The 25,744-nt window shown below is 37.3% G+C and overlaps 2 protein-coding genes across 5 annotated transcripts; both read left to right on the forward strand.

The window, feature by feature from the left end:
* Positions 1 to 9,672: 9,672 nt before the first annotated feature.
* On the forward strand, positions 9,673 to 18,035 carry stx16 (syntaxin 16). 4 transcript variants are annotated; one of them, XM_043242417.1, is made up of 9 exons: positions 9,673 to 10,134; positions 12,289 to 12,300; positions 12,685 to 12,792; positions 14,275 to 14,415; positions 14,560 to 14,722; positions 14,837 to 14,925; positions 15,453 to 15,596; positions 15,870 to 15,950; positions 16,137 to 18,035. In XM_043242417.1, exons 1-9 carry the CDS (start codon positions 10,003 to 10,005, stop codon positions 16,239 to 16,241), a joined length of 975 nt encoding a protein of 324 aa, XP_043098352.1. In that variant the 5' UTR covers positions 9,673 to 10,002; the 3' UTR covers positions 16,242 to 18,035. The 4 variants fall into 4 exon arrangements, with proteins under 4 accessions (XP_043098352.1, XP_043098355.1, XP_043098354.1 ...); XM_043242420.1 differs by having other exon boundaries at positions 9,673 to 10,083; XM_043242419.1 differs by lacking the exon at positions 12,289 to 12,300.
* Positions 18,036 to 18,508: 473 nt separating this feature from the next.
* On the forward strand, positions 18,509 to 25,741 carry npepl1 (aminopeptidase like 1). Its single transcript, XM_043242059.1, has 12 exons — positions 18,509 to 18,721; positions 19,258 to 19,443; positions 20,244 to 20,414; positions 20,529 to 20,618; positions 21,290 to 21,371; positions 22,184 to 22,326; positions 22,494 to 22,571; positions 23,324 to 23,424; positions 23,514 to 23,637; positions 24,211 to 24,387; positions 24,870 to 24,980; positions 25,061 to 25,741. Exons 1-12 carry the CDS (start codon positions 18,572 to 18,574, stop codon positions 25,223 to 25,225), a joined length of 1,578 nt encoding a protein of 525 aa, XP_043097994.1. The 5' UTR covers positions 18,509 to 18,571; the 3' UTR covers positions 25,226 to 25,741.
* Positions 25,742 to 25,744: the final 3 nt, after the last annotated feature.

The following is a 25,744-nucleotide window of genomic DNA, read 5'->3' on the forward strand; positions in this document are numbered from 1 at the left end:
TCAAATACAAACTGTAAAGTGATTCCTACTTCTTCGTTAGCTTACCCTGACCATTACATTTTCATCAACAATCATTGTGACAGTATTTTCATGGCAAAAAACTACATTATTACCACAATTCAGGTAAAATGAGATGGGTTTTGCCATTTAAACTGGTCATGAAATGCCTTTGATTTTTATTTGGATTTTATAAGTCCACTTATAATGTTATAAAGATTTTACATAAAATCATGATTTATTGATAATTGTAGGCTATTTTTTGTGCTGTTTTGATCCCCCCCTCATCAGAAGGATCTGTTTGAACAGCCATGGCAGGCTCGGGAGTAAACACCCGCTGGTGTGGCTACAGCTTACATTCTTCACAGATGCATGCTTGCAGTGATTTAGGTTGAATAAGCATTAATATTGCATATAAAATAATCTGTAGTAACAAACAAAACCATAGTGATCATGTAATGAAAACAGTTACTCACATTTGTGTTTTGCTACATTACCATCCAATATAGTCAAGCATCATCTTTTAGTTTTCATTTTGGTTTTTCAGTTCATGACCCCTTTAAGATGCCTGGGAAAAAAATGTCCCAACTAACCTAAATTTACACAGAATTTCCTGAATTTTCTAAAGTGAAATATGAGCCAGATATGTGCTTGACAAGTTTAGTGAGAGTCAGTCACACAGAGAGACCATTGATCTTTACGTTGGGTTACCTTGTTCTGATTTAAAGATGCTGACAAACAGAGGCATCTACTGCATGTTGGTTATGGTGTCATTCTATCTTCATAGTAATCGATCCAACATGCTCACCAGTGTGAGCTATCATCTCCACCCCTTCCTCGTTAAAGAGTCTCTCTGCTACCATTTACAACAATACACGTTCTATTTCCATCACTTTGTGATGTATGATTTATGAAGCGCTCCCTTGTCTCGAGATCATGAAGTTCCATCTGTACCTTTTTTATCTCGCTTCTTGGTAAATTTACGACAAACAGCCGGTTTACAATTCTCTGTGCTGTATAGAAATAACAACCAAGTGTAACGGCATGTAATGCACGTAATTATTTACAATCACATCCTTACCGTAGGGACGCTCGGCAATGATACGGGACAGAGAGTTTGTGGGAATAGAATTACGTTCAAGATTTAGTGATCCTTAAAAGAAAGGCTTCCCTTGTTGGATTGGTTTACCTCTTCAATGTGGAGTTCCCCTTCTGGAAATGGTTGGAGGAATAATCATAAAAACAGCATTGCAAGAACAAGTGAAACGAGAGTTGCTCACGTCGGGTCATGCGTGTAGCCACAAAAATACTTATATGAACCTGTGTGATTTTAGTGTCAAACTTTTTATATATATATATATATATATATATATATATATATATATATATATATATATATATATATATATATATATATATATATGTTATACAAAATATAATTTTTATTCAGTAATGATGCATTAAATTGATTAAAAGTGACAGGAAAGACATTTAAGCTTGAACTAAAGGTATCTATTATAAATAATAGAAGTAATAGAACTCTTATGAAACTACTACGCCATGTGCTTTTTATAACCATTTTCATAGGTTTCACATTATACTGTTGACTCTGAAAATGAGACTCCTGAGGCCTTCAGAAATAACCTGATTTGTCTGTCAATGTGTCAGTTTTATCTTTGCTCTGCAATGTATTTTTCACCGCGTGAGAACACGGTGTCATAGTTTGTTGGTCATGCCAGCAGTAACTAAGGAAAGCTGGTCTTTGCGAACGGTCATTTAGGTACTCAGCTGGAGCCACTTTTGAGTTTAATTCATGTAAATATAAGTTATGAAACTTGGCAGTCAATGGGATAGACACAGTGCATAATCTTCCTTATAGAAGCCAAGCAGCTCTTCTGTGGACTGTGGGAACTGGAGATGGATCAAACAGGCCGTGTGCAGGTCAGCCGCGGGGGGAGGGTCATTTCAGATGCACTGGTATGAAGCGTCTCCCGCGGACAAACCCACAGGTGCCTGATCCGCCAGCTTAAGACCCTCTATATCCCAGGATCCTCTGTTTGTCTACATACTGTACTATGTATAAAGAGCGCTCTTGAGCCCGCGATTAACTGAGAAAACTCCACAACCCATGACCCTTCAGCCAAGTTCAGTTCCAGAATGGAGTATTTTCTGCTTGATATGAACTCAAGGCCTGTAGAATTCCCAAGATTCCAGGCTCAGTGTAGCAAGAAGAACAGCTAATGGTCTGTTCCTCCTCACAACCTCTCAACTCATCCTTACAGTACTAAATGGTGTAGAACAGATACAGAGTAGCATACAGGACGTATGGCAGTGATGGATGCCGCAGTATTAACTTATATGGTATTATAGCTATGGTTTCATTTTTAAAGGCCTTTCGGGTGATTATAAAGCGAATCCAATGAATGATTCAAGAAAGGATGATATCAAAGAAGTAAACTAAAATGTGCTGAAACTTTACACACACTTAGATCATCACTTCACAAGATGTTAATTGATGGACTTGAGTGAACTGCTCAATGAACAAATCATTCATGCATCATCAAATATGTGCATGCGTGTCTGACATTTCTCCCTTCACGAAACACCCAAAAATCTGTTTTAATTACCGTGCCACAGTGGTCCGTCTCTTCAGCAGATGTTTGCACACGCACTTTCCTTCAGAGACATTTTTTGTAATCACAGAGAAGTGCTGGTGATGAAAAACATCAAACTCGGTCAAAAAAAAAAAAAGACTTGATACTTGAAATCTGTTCAAATTGAATCATATTATTTAACATCTTATTCTGTGTCTGCCCCAAAGCATTCACAATGTTTAGTAATTCCGTTATGGCAAAGCTCAATTTTCAGCAGTCTCGAGTGTCACATAATGTGCTCAAATCCTTTTAATAAGTCCTACGTTCTGCTTAAGAAACATTTATTGTTATTATCAGTGTTAAAAAAGTAGTGCTGGTTAACAGTTTTGTGGAAACTGTTTTTTTGAATACCATTTGTTTACTTTTGTAACAATGTAACAATGTTTCGACTGTCACTTTTGATGAATTTAATGTTAAAAAGTACTTACCAAAATAAAAGTACTTACCAAATGCAAACTTTTGAATTGTAGAGTTGGCAAAAAAATATCATGCTGATTAAGTTCATGTAGTTTTATGTCCCCATAGTTTAAATGATGCATATTTATAGGTTTAAATTTATGTTAAATAATGCTACTTTACACTGAAGTTACACTGATAAGTATATTAATCTAGTGATGAGAGATGTAGGAAAAACAAGCAGTACTGTAAATTATGGTAATCCCAGACGTTTCACACATACCACGCAAAACATCTGTTGTGTTTGGCAAGAGAACTGAATATCTTATTCTGAGACCCCTCTTCTGCAGAGGAATTCATACGTGTATGTATGTGTGTGTGCGTGTGTGTGTGTGTGTGTGTGTGTGTGTGTGTGTGTGTGTGTGTGTGTGTGTGTGTGTGTGTGTGTGTGTGAGAGAGAGCACATCACTGTATACACACAAGAGTGCACATTATGTACCATATGCTGTACTAGAGGAAGGTTTATCTGGTAGATGATCACTTGTTGGTTGACTTGCCCGTGTTAAGAGTGGTATGTCTGTGTTTAATGGAGTGTGTGTGTGTGTCATATGCAGTTTCGTTCCTTTGATCTTCAGAGTTGATGGATGACGATAAAAAGAAGCAAAGTTCAATGTACTTTTCCTCACCATGGAAAATACCTTACACTTTCTACTGTGCCTCACTTTTATTTCATTTGAGTCAAATTTCAGTCCAATTTCAGTCAAAAATATTTAGGCCTCAATTTAAAATGTATGCATTTCAATTGCGTATAAAATAATTGTTCTGCGTAATAAAATAAGTAGTTTTTTTGTATAATATACTAATGAACAACAACCACGTTTATTTATAATTACTAAATCCACTTAGTTTAATTGAATGTTGCTTATTTCAACAATGTTCATGCTTTTTAACTGAATACATGTCATTTTCACCATTTTAAAAGTTTCATTTATGTATTACTGACAAATATTTGTCACGGTACATTTATTATGTTATCTTAAAACTGTTTGGTTCAGACGGAATGTGTAAATCTTGCATTTAGGGTTAAATATTTTTTTGACTGCAAAACATAAATAATTTTTAATCGTTTTGCTGTTTGGCCCAGCTTGTGGTTATATTTATACATTTCAGTGTTGTATAATATAAGCAATTTTGGTGCAGTGTTGGGTCACAGCCGTAAAAGGTCCGATGGAAACCAGTTCTGGACCATTTCTAAAACGCTGTGTTCTTTCTCTCCCTCCTTTGTCTCTCTCTCTCTCTCTCTCTCTCACACACACACACACACACACAAAACCTCACATTCTTCATAGTCTGAACCCCTGCCCTTCAGATTCCATCCAGTCTGTAACACCTATATAATCATGCCACTACTGCGCCCCCTCTGTGGCATGTGGGCCAATAATAGACAGGCCAGGTAGCTAAGCGATGAGGAATTTCACATTGATATTTGATCCCATCGACCTATGTAGCATGGTGAGAGCGTATGGGACGCAGTGCATGTCAGAGTTTGAGGTTTCCTCAGCTCTTGCTTGAACATCTAGAGTAGCTCATAAAAGAGTAATGGATGTTTAATCAAAGCTAATAGCCTATGACAAGGAAAGAAAACAAAAGACACTGAGAATGTTATTGCTGAGGTGTTTGAAGAATTGAGGGCACAGAAATGGAAAAATAAGAGACCCCCAAAGAATTGGTGGACTGGTATTAACCTCCTGATTAAGGGCCGTAGAAGTAAGCTAAATATTATGGAAACGTGTCTAACATTTGTTGTTGATTAAAAATGGATAATTTCCATATGAAATATGTCCATAGCAAATACATATAAATAAGTGTCAATAGGATTTCCTAATCATGCATTTTTTTGATCAAAAATACTGTAAAAATTTAAATATAAAAATTTAAATAACTGTTTTCTATTTGAATATATTTAAAAATGTATTTTCTGTGATTCAATGCTGAATTTTTTAGCAGGCATTACTCCAGTGTATTAAGTATAAATTTCCTTCAAAACATTCTTTCTGACGCCAGATTTTGTATAATGTTATAGGCTATAATTTGTACAATGAGAAAAGCAATACCCAACGATGATCGTTTAAAGGTGATTCATGGACTGTGACAGGTGTGTTGAGTTTCGTCTGGCTCTGGAAACATGATTCGTTTCGGTCCTCGTGTCATCAATCACCTTTAACCCTTCTCATATCGAAGTGTCTAAATAGCCGGTGTCTAAAAGTTTACAAAACCAAAGACACGAGTTCAATTTAGGACAGAAAGCACAGCTCAAATACACTGAAGATAACACAAACACCCGTCAAAAATGACTGTCGTATAAAGTTTCTCTTGTAAAAGTGTCATTAAAAAGTGCTGCGTTGCGTTTGAGCGGACTGATCCAGCTGGCGGAGCTGAGTGTCCGGGTAATGGTGATTTATGAGCGCTGTGGAAGGAATGTTTGAGGAACACATGTCTACGGCTCCGCTCCCGACCGCTGCTGCGTGACAGGTGCTGCATGCGAGAGGCAACTCTTTCCTGCTCATATCAACATTTCTCATTTGTGTTGATGAGTCAATAAAAAGTAGAAGCAAATGCTGTGGCTATTTATGTATGTAAAAGATGACAGAAAGGAGATTGTGTTCCATTGTATTACACAGTGCTTTGGAATAATTGATTCTATATGAGTGTGCGTGTGTGTGGGTATAAGTGTGTGTATACACACACACACACACACACACACATTCATATAGAATATTAAAAGCATTAATCCATGCATTGTTAATGAATACTGCTTATAAAAAGTGCATATTTTCAAACAAGAGTAAACAACGTGTTTAAGATTTAAAGCTCTATAGGTTCATATTATTTTATTAAATTAATGAATTCATAATAATTCAATAATAACAATGGATTATTACGATAATTATGATTTGGTTCATTTGAACTATTACTGTAATGTGCTATACTATACATTTGGTAAGATATATGCAACACCTTTATTGATTAATGATCAATTAATTGATTGATTTCAGACACATTTTATGGATGTGACCACTTTAGCATTCTTCAGATTGCGAAAAAAAAAAGTATCTTTTGCTAACAGCCACGCTATCTATGAGAGCTGTGTTAAGTGAGCGAGCAAACAAAGCACAACACTAGGTGCTGTCTGTTTTATCAGGCGCTCGGGTCGAACACAATCAAAGAGATTCCTCTTTAGTCAAGGGCAAATAAATGTCAGCGCACACGGCCACAAAGTACGAAAACCCTGTAAACAGTCTGTGGGATTTTCTGCACTCGAGCACACATCATTCCCATTACGTACACATGCGCTCTCCTTCCATTCCCTGTGAGTTCCTCCATGCTGTGGGGAATTGTGAACTTGCGAGAGACTCACTGTAAAACATTAAAAACACAACCACAGCCCTAAATTCCAGGAGATGTTTGCTAACCCCATGCCTGTGTCTAAGAGGACTGTGGGGGCTCAGGGGGATGTGATGAATGGGCCGAAAGAGCATGATGAATGTAGCTGCTGGGGTCTTCGTGTGTGTGTGTGTGTGTGTGTGTGTGTGTGTGTGTGTAAGGATGGCTATCAGGGTTTGGGTACGCATGAGGGTTAAGATGAAGCGGACATGAGAATCTCACACTGAACTGCGAGGGAAAAAAAGAGAATGTAGCCGAGTGATGGAAAAAAAGAGGAGAAGAGATGAGAGACAAGTGTGTGAGAAAACAAAAACTGAAGAGCTCATAATTAAAAGCTTATTTTAATGTAGGGTGGCAATCGATTTCACATTTTGCTTAAATTAGTGTGATAAATAATTCATCACAGGTAATCGCTATGCAAAAAAAGGATAATTCAGATTGCATTTTCGAAAAGACAAATACTGTAAATACTGTAAATACTGCTCATTGGTCTGTGTAAACGCAATAGAACGGCTTCATTCAAATATCAGTTTTTCACAATCCAGTCAGTTTCCAAATGATCAAGTTCAGATCAAACCTCATCCTTCTTTCTTACAGTATCCTGTTTCACTCGGAAGTTTTGCCAGATTATGCTAATAAAATGAGTTGCAAACGTGGTTTGGTGTTTTACATTAGAACATTTGCCAAATATTGTTTCACCCGATTCACCGAATTTATTTCGAGTGACTGTGCGTGGTTTTACTGCAGTTTGATCTCTTTTTTTTCACTATAGGCTAGAGTAATGACTGCTAAAAATCAGCTTTGCCATCACAGAAATAAATGACCGTTTTAAACATATGAATCCTGTTCTTTTAAATATTTCACAATTGTGATGTTTTTAGGATGTTTTAGATCAAATAATGCAGCCTCGGGGAACTTAAGAAACTGCTTTCAAAAACATTAATACATGCTAACGAACCTAAACTTTTATTCTGTAATATAATATCACAGAAAATCATATTGAGTGTCCTGAACAGATTAGGAAGGGGATTTGGGTTACACAGCTGCTCTTTTTGTGAAATCACTGCTAGTTACTCTTGGTCACAACCTCTATTTTCTGTTACTGTCCAGATAATGCTGGGTTTTGTCTGCTTTATAGCCCCAGTTAGCCTCTAACATTACTGTGCTCTCCACTTTTATATGCGATACACATTCTGTAGTTGTCCGTTCCTGTTCATGTTATATAAACCTTCCAGTTATGTCTGTCTTTTCTCATTGTGCAACCTCTACTTTGTTTTATTAGGCCTTTATATTTTATTCAATATTTTATTATGTACACTCTATTCCAGAATATTCTGTAATCTTGGATCTACGATTGTGGTTTAACTTCCAACTGTTCACTCACACATATCACAGGAGGCTTCAGATGATGTTCCTGTGGGGTTGGCTGCTGCTGCTGCTTGTTTGGCAGGAAGTCACGGTTCTTTATGTAGCGTAGCAGGAGGGTGCTTTTTAAGCTTGTTATAAGCTGGCAGTATGCAATAATAAATTCACCAGCACTGCAGAACATCTTTAAAGGGTCTCCCTAAGATGCACGCTTCTAAGTTATATTATAGACAGCAGGTCAACAGGGGTGGGTGTGTCTTACGTAAACCCAGCAGATTTGGCGCGTTACACTGGTTAGCACATGGAAAGTAAAGCTGGAAACTCTATTTCTTTTTGTATATGCAAACTATCAGTCAAACCTTGAAACACACCTACTGATTTCTTATTATGACTATTTTCCACATTTCAGGATAATAGTACAATCATCAAAACTATGAACAAACACATATGGAAGTATGGCAATGATGTGACCAGAGATAGATAGATAGATGGATGGATGGATGGATGGATGGATGGATGGATGGATGGATGGATGGATGGATAGATGGATGGGTGGGTGGGTGGCTAGATAGATAGATAGATAGATAGATAGATAGATAGATAGATAGATAGATAGATAGATAGATAGATAGATAGATAGATAGATAGATAGATAGATCACAGACAGACAGACAGACAGACAGATAGATAGATAGATAGATAGATAGATAGATAGATAGATAGATCACAGACAGACAGACAGACAGACAGACAGACAGACAGATAGATAGATAGATAGATAGATAGATAGATAGATAGATAGATAGATAGATAGATAGATAGATAGATAGATAGATTTCACAGATGGGGTTTAGACAGTGTCAGGTTAAGTGAGATAAATGACTAAGTTCCTCTGTTGCTCCACACGGGAAAAGCAACAGCAATGTAGAAATGCTCAAAGTCTGTCACTTCCCACCCAGCCACTGGAGAAAGCTATTTTATCATAGTTATCCCTCCAACAGGTCCCCAGCTAATATACATCCATACGTTTTCTACATCTGCAGTACGGCGTTTTCTGAAAGCGTTCACACAGACGTTTTCCCTATCAACGTCAACGCTGATGTCAGATTGCGCGTGTGATCTTTCAGGAAGGAAACACTGCCACCGTGCGGCGAAACGTCAATTTACGAAATGCCAGATGGCCATTCTGAGTTGCCGTAGAGAAGCGAGAACGTATGCTAATTAAAAACGAGTTTAAAATTGCATTCTTCTTTTTTTCAGACAGACCCAAAACACTTTGACCCGAGTCTAAATACAACAGCATACACTTAAACCTGAATGAAGGAAAAAAGTTATGCCCTAGTTAAGGCTTTTACCAAAAACAAAAAATAATATATATTCATAATTGATGAAAAACAACATACAAAAAAAAACCATCCAGTTAAATTCAACTCTCTTTTTTATAGTAGTGATAACTATTATTTAAGCTACCAAATAATCAAACTTTCGCTAAAACATTAAATAAATATTAAAATATTGTATGGATTTGCTAATTTTGCGTTTATATATTATTTACTAAATAAAAATTTGGTTTAAAATAAGAATGTATTTATTTCTAAATAACATTTGTGTTTTATCATTTTGTATTATTGTTGAACAAAATACAAGCTAGACAATGATAGTACATAAAATGTTTTACAGTGTAAAAATAAGAAAAATAAAAAGTTTTTTAAATGCAATTTAATCATTAAAACAATCACGTTCAAAATAAAAGTCGACACAAGCAATATCGTCTCTGATTTTTGCGTATTCATTGCTCAAAGCGGAAGTTTCATTGTGAGGTCACGTCGACGTATTCCACGTCACGGAAGTCACAGAGATGATGATCCATTATCTAAAACTGAGCTGGGAACTTGGGTTATCGGTCTTGTAATGTTGCGGTACTGTACAGGATACAGACTCGGGACTGTCTTGGTCTAAAAGAGAGCCGGAAGCTCTCGAAAGCGGAGGCGCTGAGTTGGTGGGCGAGCCTGCCTGCCGTTTTGCAGGCTAGCTCGCTAGTTTAGTAGCCAGCTGCCTTGGCGACGAGCTGAGTAACTAATCTCAAGACAGCCATCGAGGCAGCTCGCAGTTATTTCATTTTACTGTCGCCTTGCGTTGCGTAGCCATGGCAACTCGGCGACTGACCGATGCTTTCTTATTAATGCGGAACAATGCAATCCAAAACCGGCAGATTTTGGCTGAGCAAGTGAGTACATACGACCCCCGTCGTACTCTGAATACACGTAGCAATGCTGCGGTGAGTCTAACGTTCATTGTCTGAATTGACTGTTTTCGCGTGTGTGTGTGTGATTCTGAGCTAGCTAGACAACAGCCCTAGCTAGCGGTGTTTGTTGATGTCAGTCGGCCCAGTCGGTTGTCCAACAAACCTCTACTGTTTTGTTTGCCGTGTGAGGAGCCGGCAGGTCTGTGCAAACCGGCTAGCTGTTCATCAACACTTCTCATACAGTCGCATTTTGTTTTACCTCAGCGAAGTTACTAAAAGGTGATGGTCGTGCTAGTTTTGCGGACGTTTAGGTAAACAGTTTATCACCGCGAGACGTTTTGATGCCAGGTACCCTAAAATATAATGGGCCCCTTTCTGAAATACGAGTACAAATTCTATTTTGTACTGTGTGTGAAACAAAACCTAAGTTGGCCTGTTATATTATAAAAGAAGTTCACTGGCTTTTGTGTTGTCATTGTGGCCAAAACAAGGTGTGGAAATAATAGCTTTTAGATGTTTAAGACACATTTACACATTTTTGAAATTGTCTTATTTCAGATTTGAATGTCAGTATAATAAAACCAACATGATCATTAGTAATTAATGCAGGATAAATACGTGCAGAATAATAACTGTAACAATCAGTATACACTACTGTTCAAGAGATAAGGGTGATTTTATGTTCACCATAGCTAGATTTATTTTATAAAACAGGAATGTTGTGAAATACTATTGCAATTTGAAATAACTTAAATTTAAAAACATTTTAGTATGCTGGTTTACTGCTCAAGAAACATTTTTTTTTATGTTTTGTGAAAACAGATTTTGCAGGATTGCTAATGAATACAGTTCAAAAGAACAATATTACTTTGAAATAAAAATATATATACTTTTTGCAATTATTATCTGTTGCTTTTGATCAGTCCTTGCTTAATAAAATTACTAATGTCTTTCTCAGAAATTGTTCTTGGCCCAGACCTTGAACACTAGTGTAGGTTAGCATTTTCCTGAAATGTGATCATGCAAAGATCATTTTAATAATAATTTTTATAAATTCTGAATTTTTTTTTTATCAGTTAACCAGGTTTATGGAAGTTGCAAAATATTGTGGAATTTTAAAACCACAAACTCTTTTTAAAATAATTATGCCTTTTATGTATCTCTTTTCATTAAATATCTCTATGCTTTATAGACTTGTATAGACATAATAACTGTAGTGTGGTGTTTTGTGAGACTCTTCTCTGTGTACTTTACATTTTTAAATGAGACTCCAGAGTAAGACAGTATGTTTTGTCTCGCAGTCTTCCATAGATCTTTCCTATAGATAAGCTACTGTATGCATCATATTTTTCTTTCTCTTTGATGCTGGTGGCAGCCTGTTATCCAGCATGTTTTTAAAAGGTCCAGTATCTTTATAGGGTATCGATTGGGTCGTGACCAACAGATTTTGTATGTCTGTCATAGCAGTATTTGAAGTGAACAGTGTTACTAGCACGGACGTCATTTTGAACTTGCATCAATCATATATCATGCCTGCTTGTGTTTTGTCTGGTGGTGTAGTGGCTCCATTCTTTACCATCTGCTTGCATGTTGATTTTTTTTTTTTTTCCTGTGTTTGTACTTCTTGTGGACTAGCTAAGCACTTCTTGCTCTGCTTCGCAAAATCCTGACAGAATCTTCTGCTGTGCGTTGCTCAGATCTAAAGTAATCGTGCGTTGGGTTAAATAGAATTTGTCTTGCAGCTTAAATTTTAATGCATTTTATAAATTCTCTAACATCACAAAGTGCCTTGTTTTGTTTTTAAACACAATATCTTATTTAATTAGTTTATGAATCAGTAGCACAATTGTAACACAGTAGGTTTAAGATGTTGATGTTATTGGGCTGAAATGGACAAATCTAACCCGCCTTGCAACATGATGTAAAAAAACAAGCACATATATTTCTGATTTCTACATTAGCATATATATGAATTAACCTAATGTCCAGTTAAGAACTATATTGGTATTCATTGGTTTTTGTTCCTGATTTGTCCAGTTCTGTCCAAGTCCTTCTGTCAGTCTATTTGATGCTGATCACTGCTTTTTGTCTTGGGCTCCTCTGCTCTCACTCCTCATGTTCCTCCCCTTCTCTTCTATCTCTCCTCTCATTGGATGGGACATCGCTGGGCTCTTCCAATCACATTAGGAGTTTGATGAGGTAACCTTGATGTTTTAGCATTCCTTTGCTAAGTTTCGGCCCCTTGGTTACTGTGGCTAACTCAGATGAGCTTTAAAGAATGTCTTGATGCAATGACTTAATGTTAATTTACCACTACTAAACACATAGTTATGTGTGTTCATTTAGGAATGAGTGCAACACATTGTAGTCACAGCATGAGTCATAACATTTTTTTTTTTTTTTGTTCTGTACAATTGCATTCAAAAACACACCTTCTATAGATTTGCATCAAAAACGATCAAGATCTTGCTCTGGTCCAGTATCTTCCATCACATGGCCAGTAGCAGTATTTGAAATAACTTTTATAGATTTTTTTTCAGCTAAAATATGATGTTTGCCCTCATTTCTCTCTTTGTCTGTTAGTTGGCTGATGACCGTATGGCCCTGGTGTCAGGCATCAGTTTGGATCCAGAGGCTGCTATCGGTGTCACGAAGAGACTCCCGCCTAAATGGGTGGAGGGAGTGGATGAGGTAATTATTAGATGTTTGTTTTAAGTGATCAGTGACATTTAAAAGCACGTTCCAGTTTCAAAACTGGTTTCTCTTGCACTGGAAGCATCTTCGGCATGTTATCATTTAGAGTCGCGCCTAGTTTAAAAAAAAAAACCAAAAGACAGTACAGTAACACCGAAAAGGACAAACCACATCCATAACTGTGGATGCAAGAGGAAGCTATCTAGAAAGGATGTCCGGGTGCTAACCCGGATTGTATCCAAAAATCATAAAACACAGCTGCCTAACTCGCTGTAGAATTAAATGTGCACCTCAACTCTCCTGTTTCCACCAAAACTGTCAGTCGGGAGATACATGGCTGGACTGCTATAGCCAAACCTTTGGTCACTTGTGCCAATGCCAAACGTTGGTTTCAATGGTGCCAGCAGCAGTGTGAAACACATATTTTTTTCTTTCCACCTTCACTGTCTTTCCCACATCCGGGAGGGTTACGGTGTGGAGAAGCCCCAAAGAAGCGTACTACCCAGACTGTTGCATGGCCAGAGTGAAGCACGGGGGTGGATCAGAGATGGTGTGGACTGCAATATCATGACATTCCCTAGATTCTCAATACTTGTGCTAGATGAGCACGTCACTGCCAAGGGCTACCGAACCATTCCAGAGGACCATGTGCACCCAGTGCTTCAAACACTGTATCCTGAAGGCTGTGCTGTGTATCAGGATGATATACACCAATACACACAGCAAGACTGGTAACAGTCTTTGAGTGGTTTGATGGACATGAAAGGGAAATCTCCCATGGCCTGCACGGTCACCAGATCTAAATATTATTGAGTCACTTTGGGGTGTTTTTGAGGTGCGAGTCAGGAAAATTTCGATTGTTATGTATCTCTGCCAAATATTATCATATCATATAAAAACACATCCATCATTAGAAAGCCTATTTATTCATCTTCCAGATGATGTAAGAATCTTAATTTGGAAAAAATTGACACTTAAAGACTGGTTTGGTGGTTTTGGGTCACATGATAGAAAAGATTTCTGCTTCAGTTAAGCCAAATAATAATGCTATTGTTTTAAACTCTTTCATCAAAAGAGCTCGAAAAAAAATGTATAGTAAAATGTTCCTTGAGAAGCAAGTCAGCATATTAGTATTATTTGTAAATGAGCAAGTAAGACTGAAGTAATGATGGTGAATTAATTATTTATTTATATATTTTTCGCAATATTACTGTTTTTACTGTAAATGCATCCTTCCTGAACACAAGAGACTTTTTCCCAAAACATTAAAAATTCTTCTTTAAATGTTTGTTAATATATATTAATTATCTTAATTACCTTTCTCACATAAAAAGTGGTCTTAAACAATTTAACGTTTAATGTTAATCATCTGTATTGAAGCTAGATACAGATATTTGACATTGGCATACATGGTCTTCGCTCAAATAAGACTTCTGTCCATAGTCGACAGAGTGAACAGTGGAGTCCTTGTTCCCACAGATTCAGTATGAAATCACACGTATTCGTCAGAAGATGAAGGAACTGGCCAGTCTGCACGACAAACACATGAACCGGCCCACGCTGGACGACAGCAGTGAAGAGGAGCACGCCATAGAGATCACTACACAGGAAATTACACAGGTATAACAACACACGCAGAAATCCTGCTTTATTACAGTGCCATCTGTTACAACTAGAAACTGAAGTGGGCAGACAGAAAAACTACAGCAATTAATCAAAGCGCACGTCATAAAACGAAACCATTTTCTGCATATGTGTGTGTAGATGTTTCACAGGTGCCAGCGGGCCGTGACGGGGCTCCAGACTCAGAGCCGTCATTGTACAGAGCAAGAAAACAGGCTGTTGACCAACGTGGTCTCCTCACTGGCCCAGAGCCTTCAAGAACTTTCCATCAACTTCAGACACACGCAGTCAAGCTACCTGAAGCGTAAGTGTATGCAAACACAAGATTTATGTTAATCAGTAAAGAAACATTGGCTTTTACCTTACGCTGTATGCTATTTGTGACAAATCTTTATGATACATCTTACCTTTTTTATAGGTATGAAAAACCGTGAAGAAAGATCTAAGCACTTTTTTGACTCTGGTCCTCTGGTGGAGGAAGATGAAGATATTGCGGTATATGACAGAGTGAGATTTATTTATTTATTTTTTATACAGATACTCAAACTACATACATGTTTGCATATTGATGACTAGATTGGAGTCAACCAGTCGCTGTTGCTTTAAATAATGACATTGTTGGAAGCACATTTAAAATTATTTTGATGCTTAAATTCCAGACCTTAAGAGTGAATACCGTATACTTCTATTTATATTAAATATACCTATAGTATAAAGTTATTATTATTATTATTAATATTTTGTGGTTGACCGATTATATATCAGACAATATTTACTATTTTAAATTAGTGTCATTTTGGCTTGGCCAATTGCAGCTATTTTTTAGAGCAAATAAACTATGCTGTATTCAAGTCCTACGTCACTGTAATGTTGGCATTACCTAATGTTTTATTAATGTTTTAAATTAAAAATAAATACAGATTTTTACGATTTCACATTTAGTAAAAAGTAATTACCTCTCATTGCAACTTCTGTGATGTAATAGCTTTTTAATTTCAGTACATGTTTGATTTCTGTCTGTCTTACTCTTCTAGGGGTTTACAGATGACCAACTAGTGCTCGTTCAGCAGAACACAGTGCTGGTTGAGGAGCGAGAGAGAGAAATTCGACAAATTGTTCAGTCCATCTCTGACCTTAATGAGATATTTCGAGATCTTGCTGGAATGGTTGTTGAACAGGTCTGTGCGCTTCTTAAAAAAAAAAAAAAAAAAACATATATAAAACGATGCAGGTCCTGTCCTAAAACATGATGTAATTTTATATTTTTATTTAGATATTTAAACTGATTTTCAATGAATTATATCACAATTAATAAATAATTTCACAGTTAATAAGAATTATACATAAATTAGACTCCCACGCAAAATTAATTAAATATGCCTTGACTGAGGCATTTTAATATGCAAATGGTAATAATATGCATTATTAATGTCAATGTAAATTCACTGCAGGGCACGGTTCTGGACAGAATCGACTTCAATGTGGAACAAGCGTGTGTCAAAACAGAAGAGGGACTGCAGCAGTTGCAGAAGGTGAGGCTCTTATCAAGCCTGGTGATGTGTTAAGCAACGTGTCAAGGGTTGTTATTGCTTGCACTTATTTTTTTCAGTCATTTGCGTAATATTAATGTACATAAAATAACCCACCTGATACTTGAAAAATAATATTACATACTAGAGATGGAAAGCACGCTCAACTTTTTTTCTTTCCTTTCTTAGGCTGAACAGTACCAGAAGAAAAACCGCAAGATGCTGGTCATTTTAATTCTTTTTGTCATAGTTGTTGTTCTAATACTTGTTCTGTTCGGGACAAAGTTTAGGTGAATCATTCCATGGCCTCTAGGAGGGATCTACCGGTATGTTTGAGAGAAACTGATGTTCGTGTGAGTGGGTGCACATGCTAATTTTCATCACATTGTTTGAGCGTGGAAAATGTGTGGAGAATTTGGAAGGTGCTTGTGTTTTAAACTACTACACAACAAAGTGAAGCAAAAAGGACGCCCCCTTCTGGTCACCGAGTGCAGTGTCTGGAGATGTTCGCGTTTAATTCTGTATTGAGAGGCAGTTTTAGTACTCCGGTGTCTTTCAAAAACAAATTTGTCCTTCATTTTTCCTGCACAAACACAGCAATGAGGAGCTACCCTTGTCATCTCATTTGAAAAATACAAAAAGATAAGTTATCTTCAGAAGATGATCGTATCTGCTTGGGTTAATTCCAAAAAAATGTAAAAAGAATTTATGCGTAATTTTTTCCCACGTTATCATTTTTTGCACATTTCCCTCTCAACTCTCATTACTGTAATGCAGAATTAAATCATTTTAAATCAAAAGTATTTGCATTATTACAGTATTATTTTACTGTATAACTGTTACAAATCTAATGGGTATCACCAGTGATAATAATTTAAAATAAATAAAAAAAAATTGAGACTTAAAGGGGGAGTGGGCTTATTGGTTAAAAAAAAATTCATGATGCATATTCTTTTGAATATTGGGTTAAGTGTCACCTGAACGTGTCTTTTCAGTCAACATCATCTTCAATGAAACCTGTCATAAGCTGCCTCTGAATCAGACCTCGCTTGCAGGTTAGGATGTGTGCGTGTTGTAGGTGAATCCAAGGCGTGAGTGTGTGTGTGTGTGTGCCTGTCACTGACACTCCAGTAAACCACGGAGGGAGTTGATGAATGAGGAACATGTACCTAAAGCATTTATCGTGTTCAGTTTTTAATTTCTTTTTTTATGTGATAAAATGTTTATGATTGGGATTATGACGTGTTGAATGATCTTAATGTTACATTGTCCTTTACGAGCGTCCATAACTGAGCATTAACTCCTCTGCTCACATCGGCGGAGGTGTTTTACGCACCACCATGTATTTGTCCACGTTTTAATGGCAGTGTTGTTGTCATTATATCAGTATCATTTCAGCGATTTATTCAGCGAAAAGCAGGAGTGATTCATCAAGATTTTTTGCTTCACTCTGTTCCTTGCCTTAAAGAGTGAAAATCTGTGCGCTGAACTTGGATGTTTTTTAAAGCTTTCCTTGTCCATGTTTCTTTGGCTGGTGTTGTCACTACCGTATCGTTAAGTCTGACCTTTGAACTTAAACTGAACTTTGACTCAGTCGGGTCCCCTGACTGACTACAACTACTGTTCCCTGTACAAGATGAAATTATTTATTTTAATGCAAATATGTGTACAGAGTTTATGGAGTTCTGTTTTTGTCTATTGGTAGTCCTGAGTCTTTTTTTTCCCCTTTGTATATTGCAAAATTGCATTTCTCTGTCCTTTTCAAAAATCAATTCCTGTTGGCTTTTGTGAAGGGTAATTGCACCACTACTGTATGATGGGGTTAAATCACGAAGTTGACCATATTATTTTATACATACAGAGACCGTTTATTCTTCTGTTTATTTTAGAAGGGTTAAAAAAAATAAATATATATAAACAACTGCACATTCAATGCTTCAATCCATTTCATGTGATTTACTCCATGGTTATGGCGTGAAACCCAGTGTGAATATTTTTCTGCCATTTATGGTACTACTGTATGCTATCTGAACCTTCTGTAAACGCTGAACAGGTTTTTAATGAAATTAAAAAATATATATATGTAAAGACGTGTGGGGTATTTTATAAAAGCACTGATACATTTGCATTAAAAATACTGTAGCACTGTGTCAAGACTTTTCACTCAACTAATAAATCTCACTATTTTCTGTTTAGCCCAATAAGGCTGACTATACTGATAAATGAATTTTTAATACTGGTTTTAGCTGGTCACGTGCTGATCCGACCAACTTAAACCAGCATCCCAGCTTCAAAACATGCCTAACCAGAAATATTACACACACACAAAAAAACATTAAAAGGGTTCAATTGTATTCGGTCATAGTTGCAAACGTGCCACTCGCTTTCTCATAAAACACGATGCGGTGCTTTAATACTAAATTATTACCACATTCAAACACCACTGGCACTCCAAGATACTGAAAGTAATGTTATTGCAGTAACGCGTTCTGCCGTTTTATAAGGTCTGAAGTAAATATGTGGATTTAAATAGCGCCGTCAGCACAAGGGCTCGCGAGACGGGCGGGAGAAGCGGGAGGTCAAAGTGCGTCTTCCCTCCGAAGAGACTCTCATTCTGGCGGAAGATGGCGAACGTTCTGCTGGAGTTCAAGGCTTCTGCCGCGGACTCGGAGCCGCAGAACCGCCCGGTGCTCATCGTCGGCCAGCTCGCTAACCTGCAACAGATCAACTGGACCCAGGTGAAAGGGAAGCTGCAGCCGGTGGTCACCAAAGAGGTAATGCTAGATTAAAAAGTAAGCGAGCTTGTAAACGCATCGGCGTTAGCTTACCGGCTAAAGTTAGAGAGAAATCTGCCTCTTCTGACTGGTTGTGTAACAGACCGCTAATCTGCACTTACTGATGTAAACGATGAAATAACAAAATCAGTTTAAGAGAGAGAAATTATTATTATTATCATACTACAAGAACCGTTACTTATTTCCATATTTCCTTTAACAAACAGCACATAACGTTACATGTACAGTGGTGTAATTCATTAACACCTGTTAACATTACTGCCACAGCATTTATTTTATATTTATTCATTTATTTTTTAAGTCAGCCACATCATGTTGTTTAGTCATTCATGATCAGAACATGATTTCCTGATAGACTCGATGGTCTGGATTGTTTAGTTTGCCTGCTGTTATTGCATGGATTACCAGCACGTTATTTTACTTCATGTATATTAGGTTTCAGGCAAATAACAGAGCATGGTGCTATAATGTTTTTGCTTCATGTTGTCTTTGATGTGCGTTTTGTCTGCTTTCAGATATGGCAGGCGGCCTTGGCTTCCCTGAATCCCAACCCTACGGATAGCTGCCCGCTGTATTTGAGTTTTGCAGCAGTGGCGGCACTTCCTTCACGAGTCAGTCGTCATAACAGCCCATCTTCTGCACACTTTCTCACCCGCCTCGTCCGAACCTGCCTGCCAGCCGGCAACAACCGATGCATTGTGGTCAGTGTCGTTTCACACCGTTATTAGTACGCTTGAACTCTTATTTTGTTCTGGAAAATGTTTCAGCAGTTTCAGACTGCGTTGTTCTTGACATCATGCATCTCAGCGGTTAATCTTCATTTCCCTTTTCTGCTGCTCATAATTTTCATGTGATGCATACAATCTGTGGATCTCCTTCACTCTTTTATAAATACAGTAACGCTTCAATTTAAAATACCGTTTGTTCAGTTTCATTTATTTTTTATTTTTTAAGCAGGATCCGACATAGTTTTTATTTATTTTATTTTTTTTAGTTAAGTGTAATTCATAGGTAGTTATGTATTTAAACTATTTATGAAGAAACAGGATTTATCAAATGAATACATTTTTAAAAGCTATTCAAATAGAAAGCAATTATTTAAGATTGTAATATGTTAATTGTTGTAATAATATTATAATTTTTTTTATTTAATTTTATGTAACCATGGTGCATTTATTTGATTTAAAATTCCAAAATTTATTCCAAATTTAATTACCCAACTTATTAAATTTTGTTTAAAGATTTTATGTGTAATTCCTTATGAGTCTGATCTGTTTTCTGTGTCTGATATCACTGTCTGATCAGAGAAAATAAAAAAAAAGAGGTACAGATCATATTTATAGTAATGCTATTGAATATTAAACATTAAAATACAGCCACAACACGTTAAATGTTAAAAATGAGATACTTTATTTTCTGTTGTAGTAGTGTGCCACGAATGTTGCTGATGAAGCTCAACTCGAAGCATTGCCTGAAATGGTGGGTTTGTTTGGTTTTGCAGATGGTGTGCGAGCGCTCTGATGTGTTTGCTTCAGCGTGTGCCATTGCCCGAGCTTTCCCGCTCTTCACCCGCCGCTCGGCCTCTTCTCGCAGGACGGAGAAAAAGCATGTCACTGTTGAGTTTGTGACTGTGGGTCAGGACAACGGCCCGCTGGAGGTCTCCACACTAGAGGTAAAGTATTACCTTCCTACCTTCCTGGGCCTCAGATTAAGTCGGTTACTAGATAATTCATGATTATGCATCATTATATTACATCCATTTGAATGTGCAAGTGGTTGCTTCCAGTGTCTTGCCAGTGCGGCTGATGGAGTTCGCCTGGCCGCTCGAATTGTGGACACTCCATGCAGTGAAATGAACACCGATGACTTCCTGGAGGCAAGCATTTCTACTCCTTCTGTGAAACAGTATTATTATATGATAGTATTTATTATTTTGATTTCAGTTTTAGGTGTATTTTGTATGTGCTCTTGTCACTTTTATTATATTTTTAACACAGCTTCATAGAAATGTTTATTTTTATGCTCCACCTAAAACGAAATTGTGTAACACACATCCAACCGCTCAGTAATTCAGTGCAAAACTATAAAATAAAGAGCTAATAAGTAAGCTAAAGTAGAATAAAAGAGGCGGTGTCTTGAGTGTAAATAATACATTTTCAGAAAAAGAATTTTGAATGAACTGGTACTTAACCAGTGAAAAGGCCAATGCAGTAATCAAATCAGGATATCTTCATCAGTGTACTTTAATACAAATAGCTAGACATCCTTAAATCAAGATGCATTTGACTTAAGATGCAAATGTAAAATTTTGTATAGGAAAAACTGAGGAAATTTGAGTTTTAAAATGAGGAAAATTTTCTTTTTTTTTTTTGGTTTTCTTTTAACATTTATATTTTCTTATTATATTCGTTTTATATTATTTATTTTTGTTACATCAATTAATTTTTTTTTATATATATAGCTTTAGTTAACTCTAACAACAGTGCTGTAAGAAATGCATGCTGAGATTGCATTTCCGCTCATGATACATTATCCAATCTTTTGCAGGAAATCAAGGCGGTGGGGAATGAATTGGGCATCACTCCAACTATAGTTCGAGGAGAGGAACTGAAACAAAAAGGCTTTGGAGGTAACCTTAAGTTTCTCTAAAAAGTCAGCAGATTGCAACATTCTCTCATCTATGATGAAAAAGATGAGTTTGCGTTCTCATCACAAGACGAGTGAATGTATGTGGTATTTCAGAACTGCTTACATAGTGCCTTTTCTTTCAGTTTTTCAGAATTTTTCTGGCACGTAAAGAAAAATCCGGTGTGCTGTTTTAAGCTTGAAATTGCATTTTGTTTTGCATGACACCTGATGGCCAGTTCTCCTCTAACCGGATGCCCAGCCATTTTATACACAGCTATGTCAGCTTCCCGGTCCAGCTGATCTAATTAACGCAGCCTAGCAATCCTTTAATGGATTTGAATAATAAAAGTGTATTAGTCTGTTATGTGTAGGCTAGGTTAAAAAGACGTGTCTTTAATCTAGATTTGAGTTGACAGAGTGTGTCTGCTTCCCAAACCGTGTTAGGGAGATTGTTTCAGAGTTTGGGTGTTAAATAGGAGAAGTATCTGCCGTCCGCAGTCGATTTTGATATTCTAGGTATTATCAAACGGCCAGAGTTTTGAGAACGCAGCAGACGTGCAGGACTATAATGTTATAAGAGCTGATATGATCATACTTCCTAGTTCTAGTAAGGACTCTAGCTGCTGCGTTTTGGACTGGCTGAAGTTTGTTTATCAAGCGTTCAGAACAACCACTCAATAAAGCATAACAACAATCTAACCTCGAGGTCATAAACGCATGAATGAATATTTCTGCATTTGACGTTGAGATCATAGGTTGTAGTTTGTATATTTCATGCGATCATGTTGATGTGTGCTGAATCACTCTCTCTAGGTATCTATGGAGTAGGTAAAGCTGCTCAGCATCCTCCTGCATTGGCTGTGCTCAGCCACACTCCCTCAGGAGCCACACAGACTATTGCCTGGGTGGGCAAAGGCATCGTGTACGACACCGGTGGCCTCAGCATCAAGGGCAAAGTAAAAACCTAACTCTCTGACTAGTGCATTACAAGATAGACAGAATGCATAAGGGTTTTTTTGTATTAAGAAAAAACACCAGAGGCACAGAAATGACACCATTCACCATTAAACACCACATTTGACTCCTTTTAGGATTGTACGATTAATTTTTCTCCCTCTTACAGACCACAATGCCAGGAATGAAGAGAGACTGTGGAGGAGCCGCAGCCATTTTAGGAGCTTTTAAAGCTACTGTTAAACAGGTACTGATTATTTGATAGCGCACAGATCACTGGCTGCTAAACTTATCTACATTAAAGGTCCTAACCCTGGTCTGGGGTAGTGTGATCACAAGTGGCCAGCTAAAACGACTTGCATTTTACACCTGGTATTAATAAGGGTCTGCAGTCACAATTTAATATTTAGTTTATGAGAGGGTGTCTCATGACAGATGTAAGTCATGTCAGTATACTAAATGTGTTCGGTGAAGACATGTATTTATTTATTTTTTCATCTTTCAGTGCTGCATTATTTAAAAAATAATTCAACAATTTGCAGTTTAAAATGACTCCATTATTATAATAATATTTAATTTATTTGTGATCAAAGCTGAATATTCGGCATTATTACTCTAGTCAGATTCAGAAAACATTCTAATTTGCTTATTGTTATCAATGAATAGAAAGTATTGTTTTGCAAGAATACTTATCAATCTTTTGCAACATAACTGCGTCTGCAAAGCTGAATAAAAAATGCAATCCCTTGATGTCTACATTAGTTTGTTTTTAGCATTTTTCTAGGTTATTGCTTTGGTGCTGTGATTGCATGACGTGTTGCATGAATTACTCGTTAGCATTTACATATGAAACCTAGCCGTATTTATCCATGACCTCCTCTCAATGTGGTGTGAGCGAACCAGTTTACATCTGTCTTTGTGATCCGACAGATGTCAATGTCAGGTGTAACCTTAATGCAAGTTTGAAGTTCTGACATTGGCTTCCGTTGCATGTCTCAGGGCTTTAAGGACAATCTTCATGCGGTTTTCTGCCTAGCTGAGAACTCCGTGGGACCTACCGCCACACGACCAGATGATATACACACTCTCTACTCTGGAAAGTGAGTTTTGGCGAGCCAGTGAACTTCTAAGGGTCCTAACCGGCAGTGCAGCTCGACTATAACTGAGCTGTGTGTGTCTCGTTTCTCAGAACAGTGGAGATAAACAATACGGATGCTGAAGGGAGGCTGGTGCTCTCTGATGGTGTTGTGTATGCAAACAAAGATCTCTCTGCAGACATCATACTGGACATGGCGACGCTGACCGGTGCTCAGGTGCGGTGCTGTTGATACATTAGTGTGAGGATCTTCTGAATGCTTCTGTTAGGAGTGAAAAGGTTCAGTATTCAGTTTCAGTGAAGTCATTCTATATACATTGTGTACAAGTCCTTACAGGGTTTGAATGAGAAGATACTGTATATTGATATGTTTGAGGCAGGATTTCTAGGCCAGATTTCTAAGCGTAAAAAAAGAAAAAGAGAAATCAGTGTCACATGATATCAAGAGGAAACTGGAGGATTTCCAGAACCCAAACCAGTTCTGTTTATCAGCTCACACGTATTTCTGTTTTAAACTGCTTTATTGCTGTTGCACTTTGGATTTTGGCAAAACTCCGTTATATTTACGTACTGTGTGCTCATAGTCATGTGATGGGAATTTTTTTTTTTTTGGTCATGCATTGTAGTCACTAGAGCTGACAAAAAAAAAACATGCTGAAAATGCAGCTTTGTCATAATACATTGGGGTTTTAAATCATAATAATATTTAATAATATAAGTTCCCAGTCAATAAACTTATCTCGTACTACTCAAACGTCTGATCTCTTGTGTTTTCTGTTTCCCGCTGCAGGGCATCTCCACGGGGAAGTATCACGCTGCTGTGATGACCAACAGTGAGCAGTGGGAAGCAGCTTGTGTGAGAGCGGGCCGCAGCAGCGGAGACCTGGCACATCCTCTGGTCTACTGCCCTGAGCTTCACTTCAGTGAATTCACCTCAGCTGTGGCTGACATGAAGAATTCTGTGGCGGTGAGGAAACTTTTATTCTTCCCTACAAATTTTCAGAACTGTGCACCATACATAATAGTTGTAATAGATAATAACTGTTTACCGTAAAGACATGAAGAACTTTGTAGCTTCTGCAGCTTTTGTGTGTTTTGTTACTTTGCTTTTTTTTTTTCAATTTGTTTTATATACTCTTACATTTTATTTTACTTTTATTTTTTTACTTTTTAGTTAATTTTTTTTTTTACTTTTTAAAAATCTTTTTATAGTTTTGTTTACTTTTACTAAATTTTCTGTTACTTTTTCTCTTTCATTTATTTTATCCTTTTGTTTTATTTTGTTCATTTTTACTGTATTTTTATTTTTTTTAATTTTTTTAGACATTTTTACATTTGCTTGTATTGGTACTCACGTACCAATTTACCAATTTATTGTCTTACAACCTAAGACAAATTTCTCTTTCATTTGATTGGAGTTAACAGTGGTGGTATCTTGTGCCTCTGCAGGACCGTGAGAACGCACAGAGCTCCTGTGCCGGCCTCTTCATAGGCTCTCATCTGGGTTTTGATTGGCCAGGCATTTGGGTACATGTGGACATCGCTTCACCGGTCCATGCTGTGAGTATGTGAGCATGAACTGACATGATGCACGTTCCCCCAAGAGCCGTTAATAACTGTTTGGTGTGTATCGTGCACAGGGGGAGCGAGCCACTGGTTTCGGTGTGGCCATGCTCTTGGCTCTGTTCGGCCAGGCGTCTGAGGACTCACTGCTCAACTCTGTGTCTCCTTTGGGTGCTGCCACAGCCAAAACTGCCTCTGATGACCAGATGGAGAGGGACTGCAAGAGGAGAAGACTTGTCTAAGATGAATTAAAACTGTTCTTAATCTTCAACATGATTAAATATCAGTCACGCCTTGTACATGTTCTTTCTCTCTCTCAGACACACACCTTGCTTTACCCTGCCCTGTACTGACCACCTCGGATAACCTCCCTCAGTAAGGTTTATACACATAGTTATGAATTTAAATGAAAAGTACTACGTGGTCTCAATGTTTCGTAATGTACATGTGAATATCACAGTTTGCCATAGGGAATGTTACAGGAACAGCAAGGGGCTTAATGTATGTGTCAGCAAATACTGTATTGAGGTCTTCAAAATCTTTCCTTTTTCAATCAGAAAGTGTTCAAAATGCAATCATTTGATTTTCACTCCGTATGTAAATGACAGAATCGCAACGTTCGTGATGTATTTGACTCTAAATGTGTGCTGGCGATATTCATTTTTGATGCCAATTTTGTAAGTGTGGCAATTGGAGAATATGGAATGTGAATGACAACCAACTTTTCAGAGTAAATGGTAATCACACACACAAAAAAATGT

The sequence above is a fragment of the Puntigrus tetrazona genome, chromosome 6 (assembly GCF_018831695.1).
Source record: "Puntigrus tetrazona isolate hp1 chromosome 6, ASM1883169v1, whole genome shotgun sequence".
In the NCBI taxonomy this organism is placed as follows: domain Eukaryota; kingdom Metazoa; phylum Chordata; class Actinopteri; order Cypriniformes; family Cyprinidae; genus Puntigrus; species Puntigrus tetrazona.

Excerpts from the sequence above, each read along its gene's own strand:
- stx16 (XM_043242417.1), top strand. The coding sequence starts at position 10,003 with ATGGCAACTCGGCGACTGACCGATGCTTTCTTATTAATGCGGAACAAT. Across the intron at positions 12,793-14,274 it reads GGGTGGAGGGAGTGGATGAG|ATTCAGTATGAAATCACACG; the intron begins GTAATTATTAGA and ends TTGTTCCCACAG. Across the intron at positions 15,951-16,136 it reads GACTGCAGCAGTTGCAGAAG|GCTGAACAGTACCAGAAGAA; the intron begins GTGAGGCTCTTA and ends TTCCTTTCTTAG.
- npepl1 (XM_043242059.1), top strand. The coding sequence starts at position 18,572 with ATGGCGAACGTTCTGCTGGAGTTCAAGGCTTCTGCCGCGGACTCGGAG. Across the intron at positions 21,372-22,183 it reads GAAACAAAAAGGCTTTGGAG|GTATCTATGGAGTAGGTAAA; the intron begins GTAACCTTAAGT and ends CACTCTCTCTAG. Across the intron at positions 23,425-23,513 it reads CACACTCTCTACTCTGGAAA|AACAGTGGAGATAAACAATA; the intron begins GTGAGTTTTGGC and ends CTCGTTTCTCAG.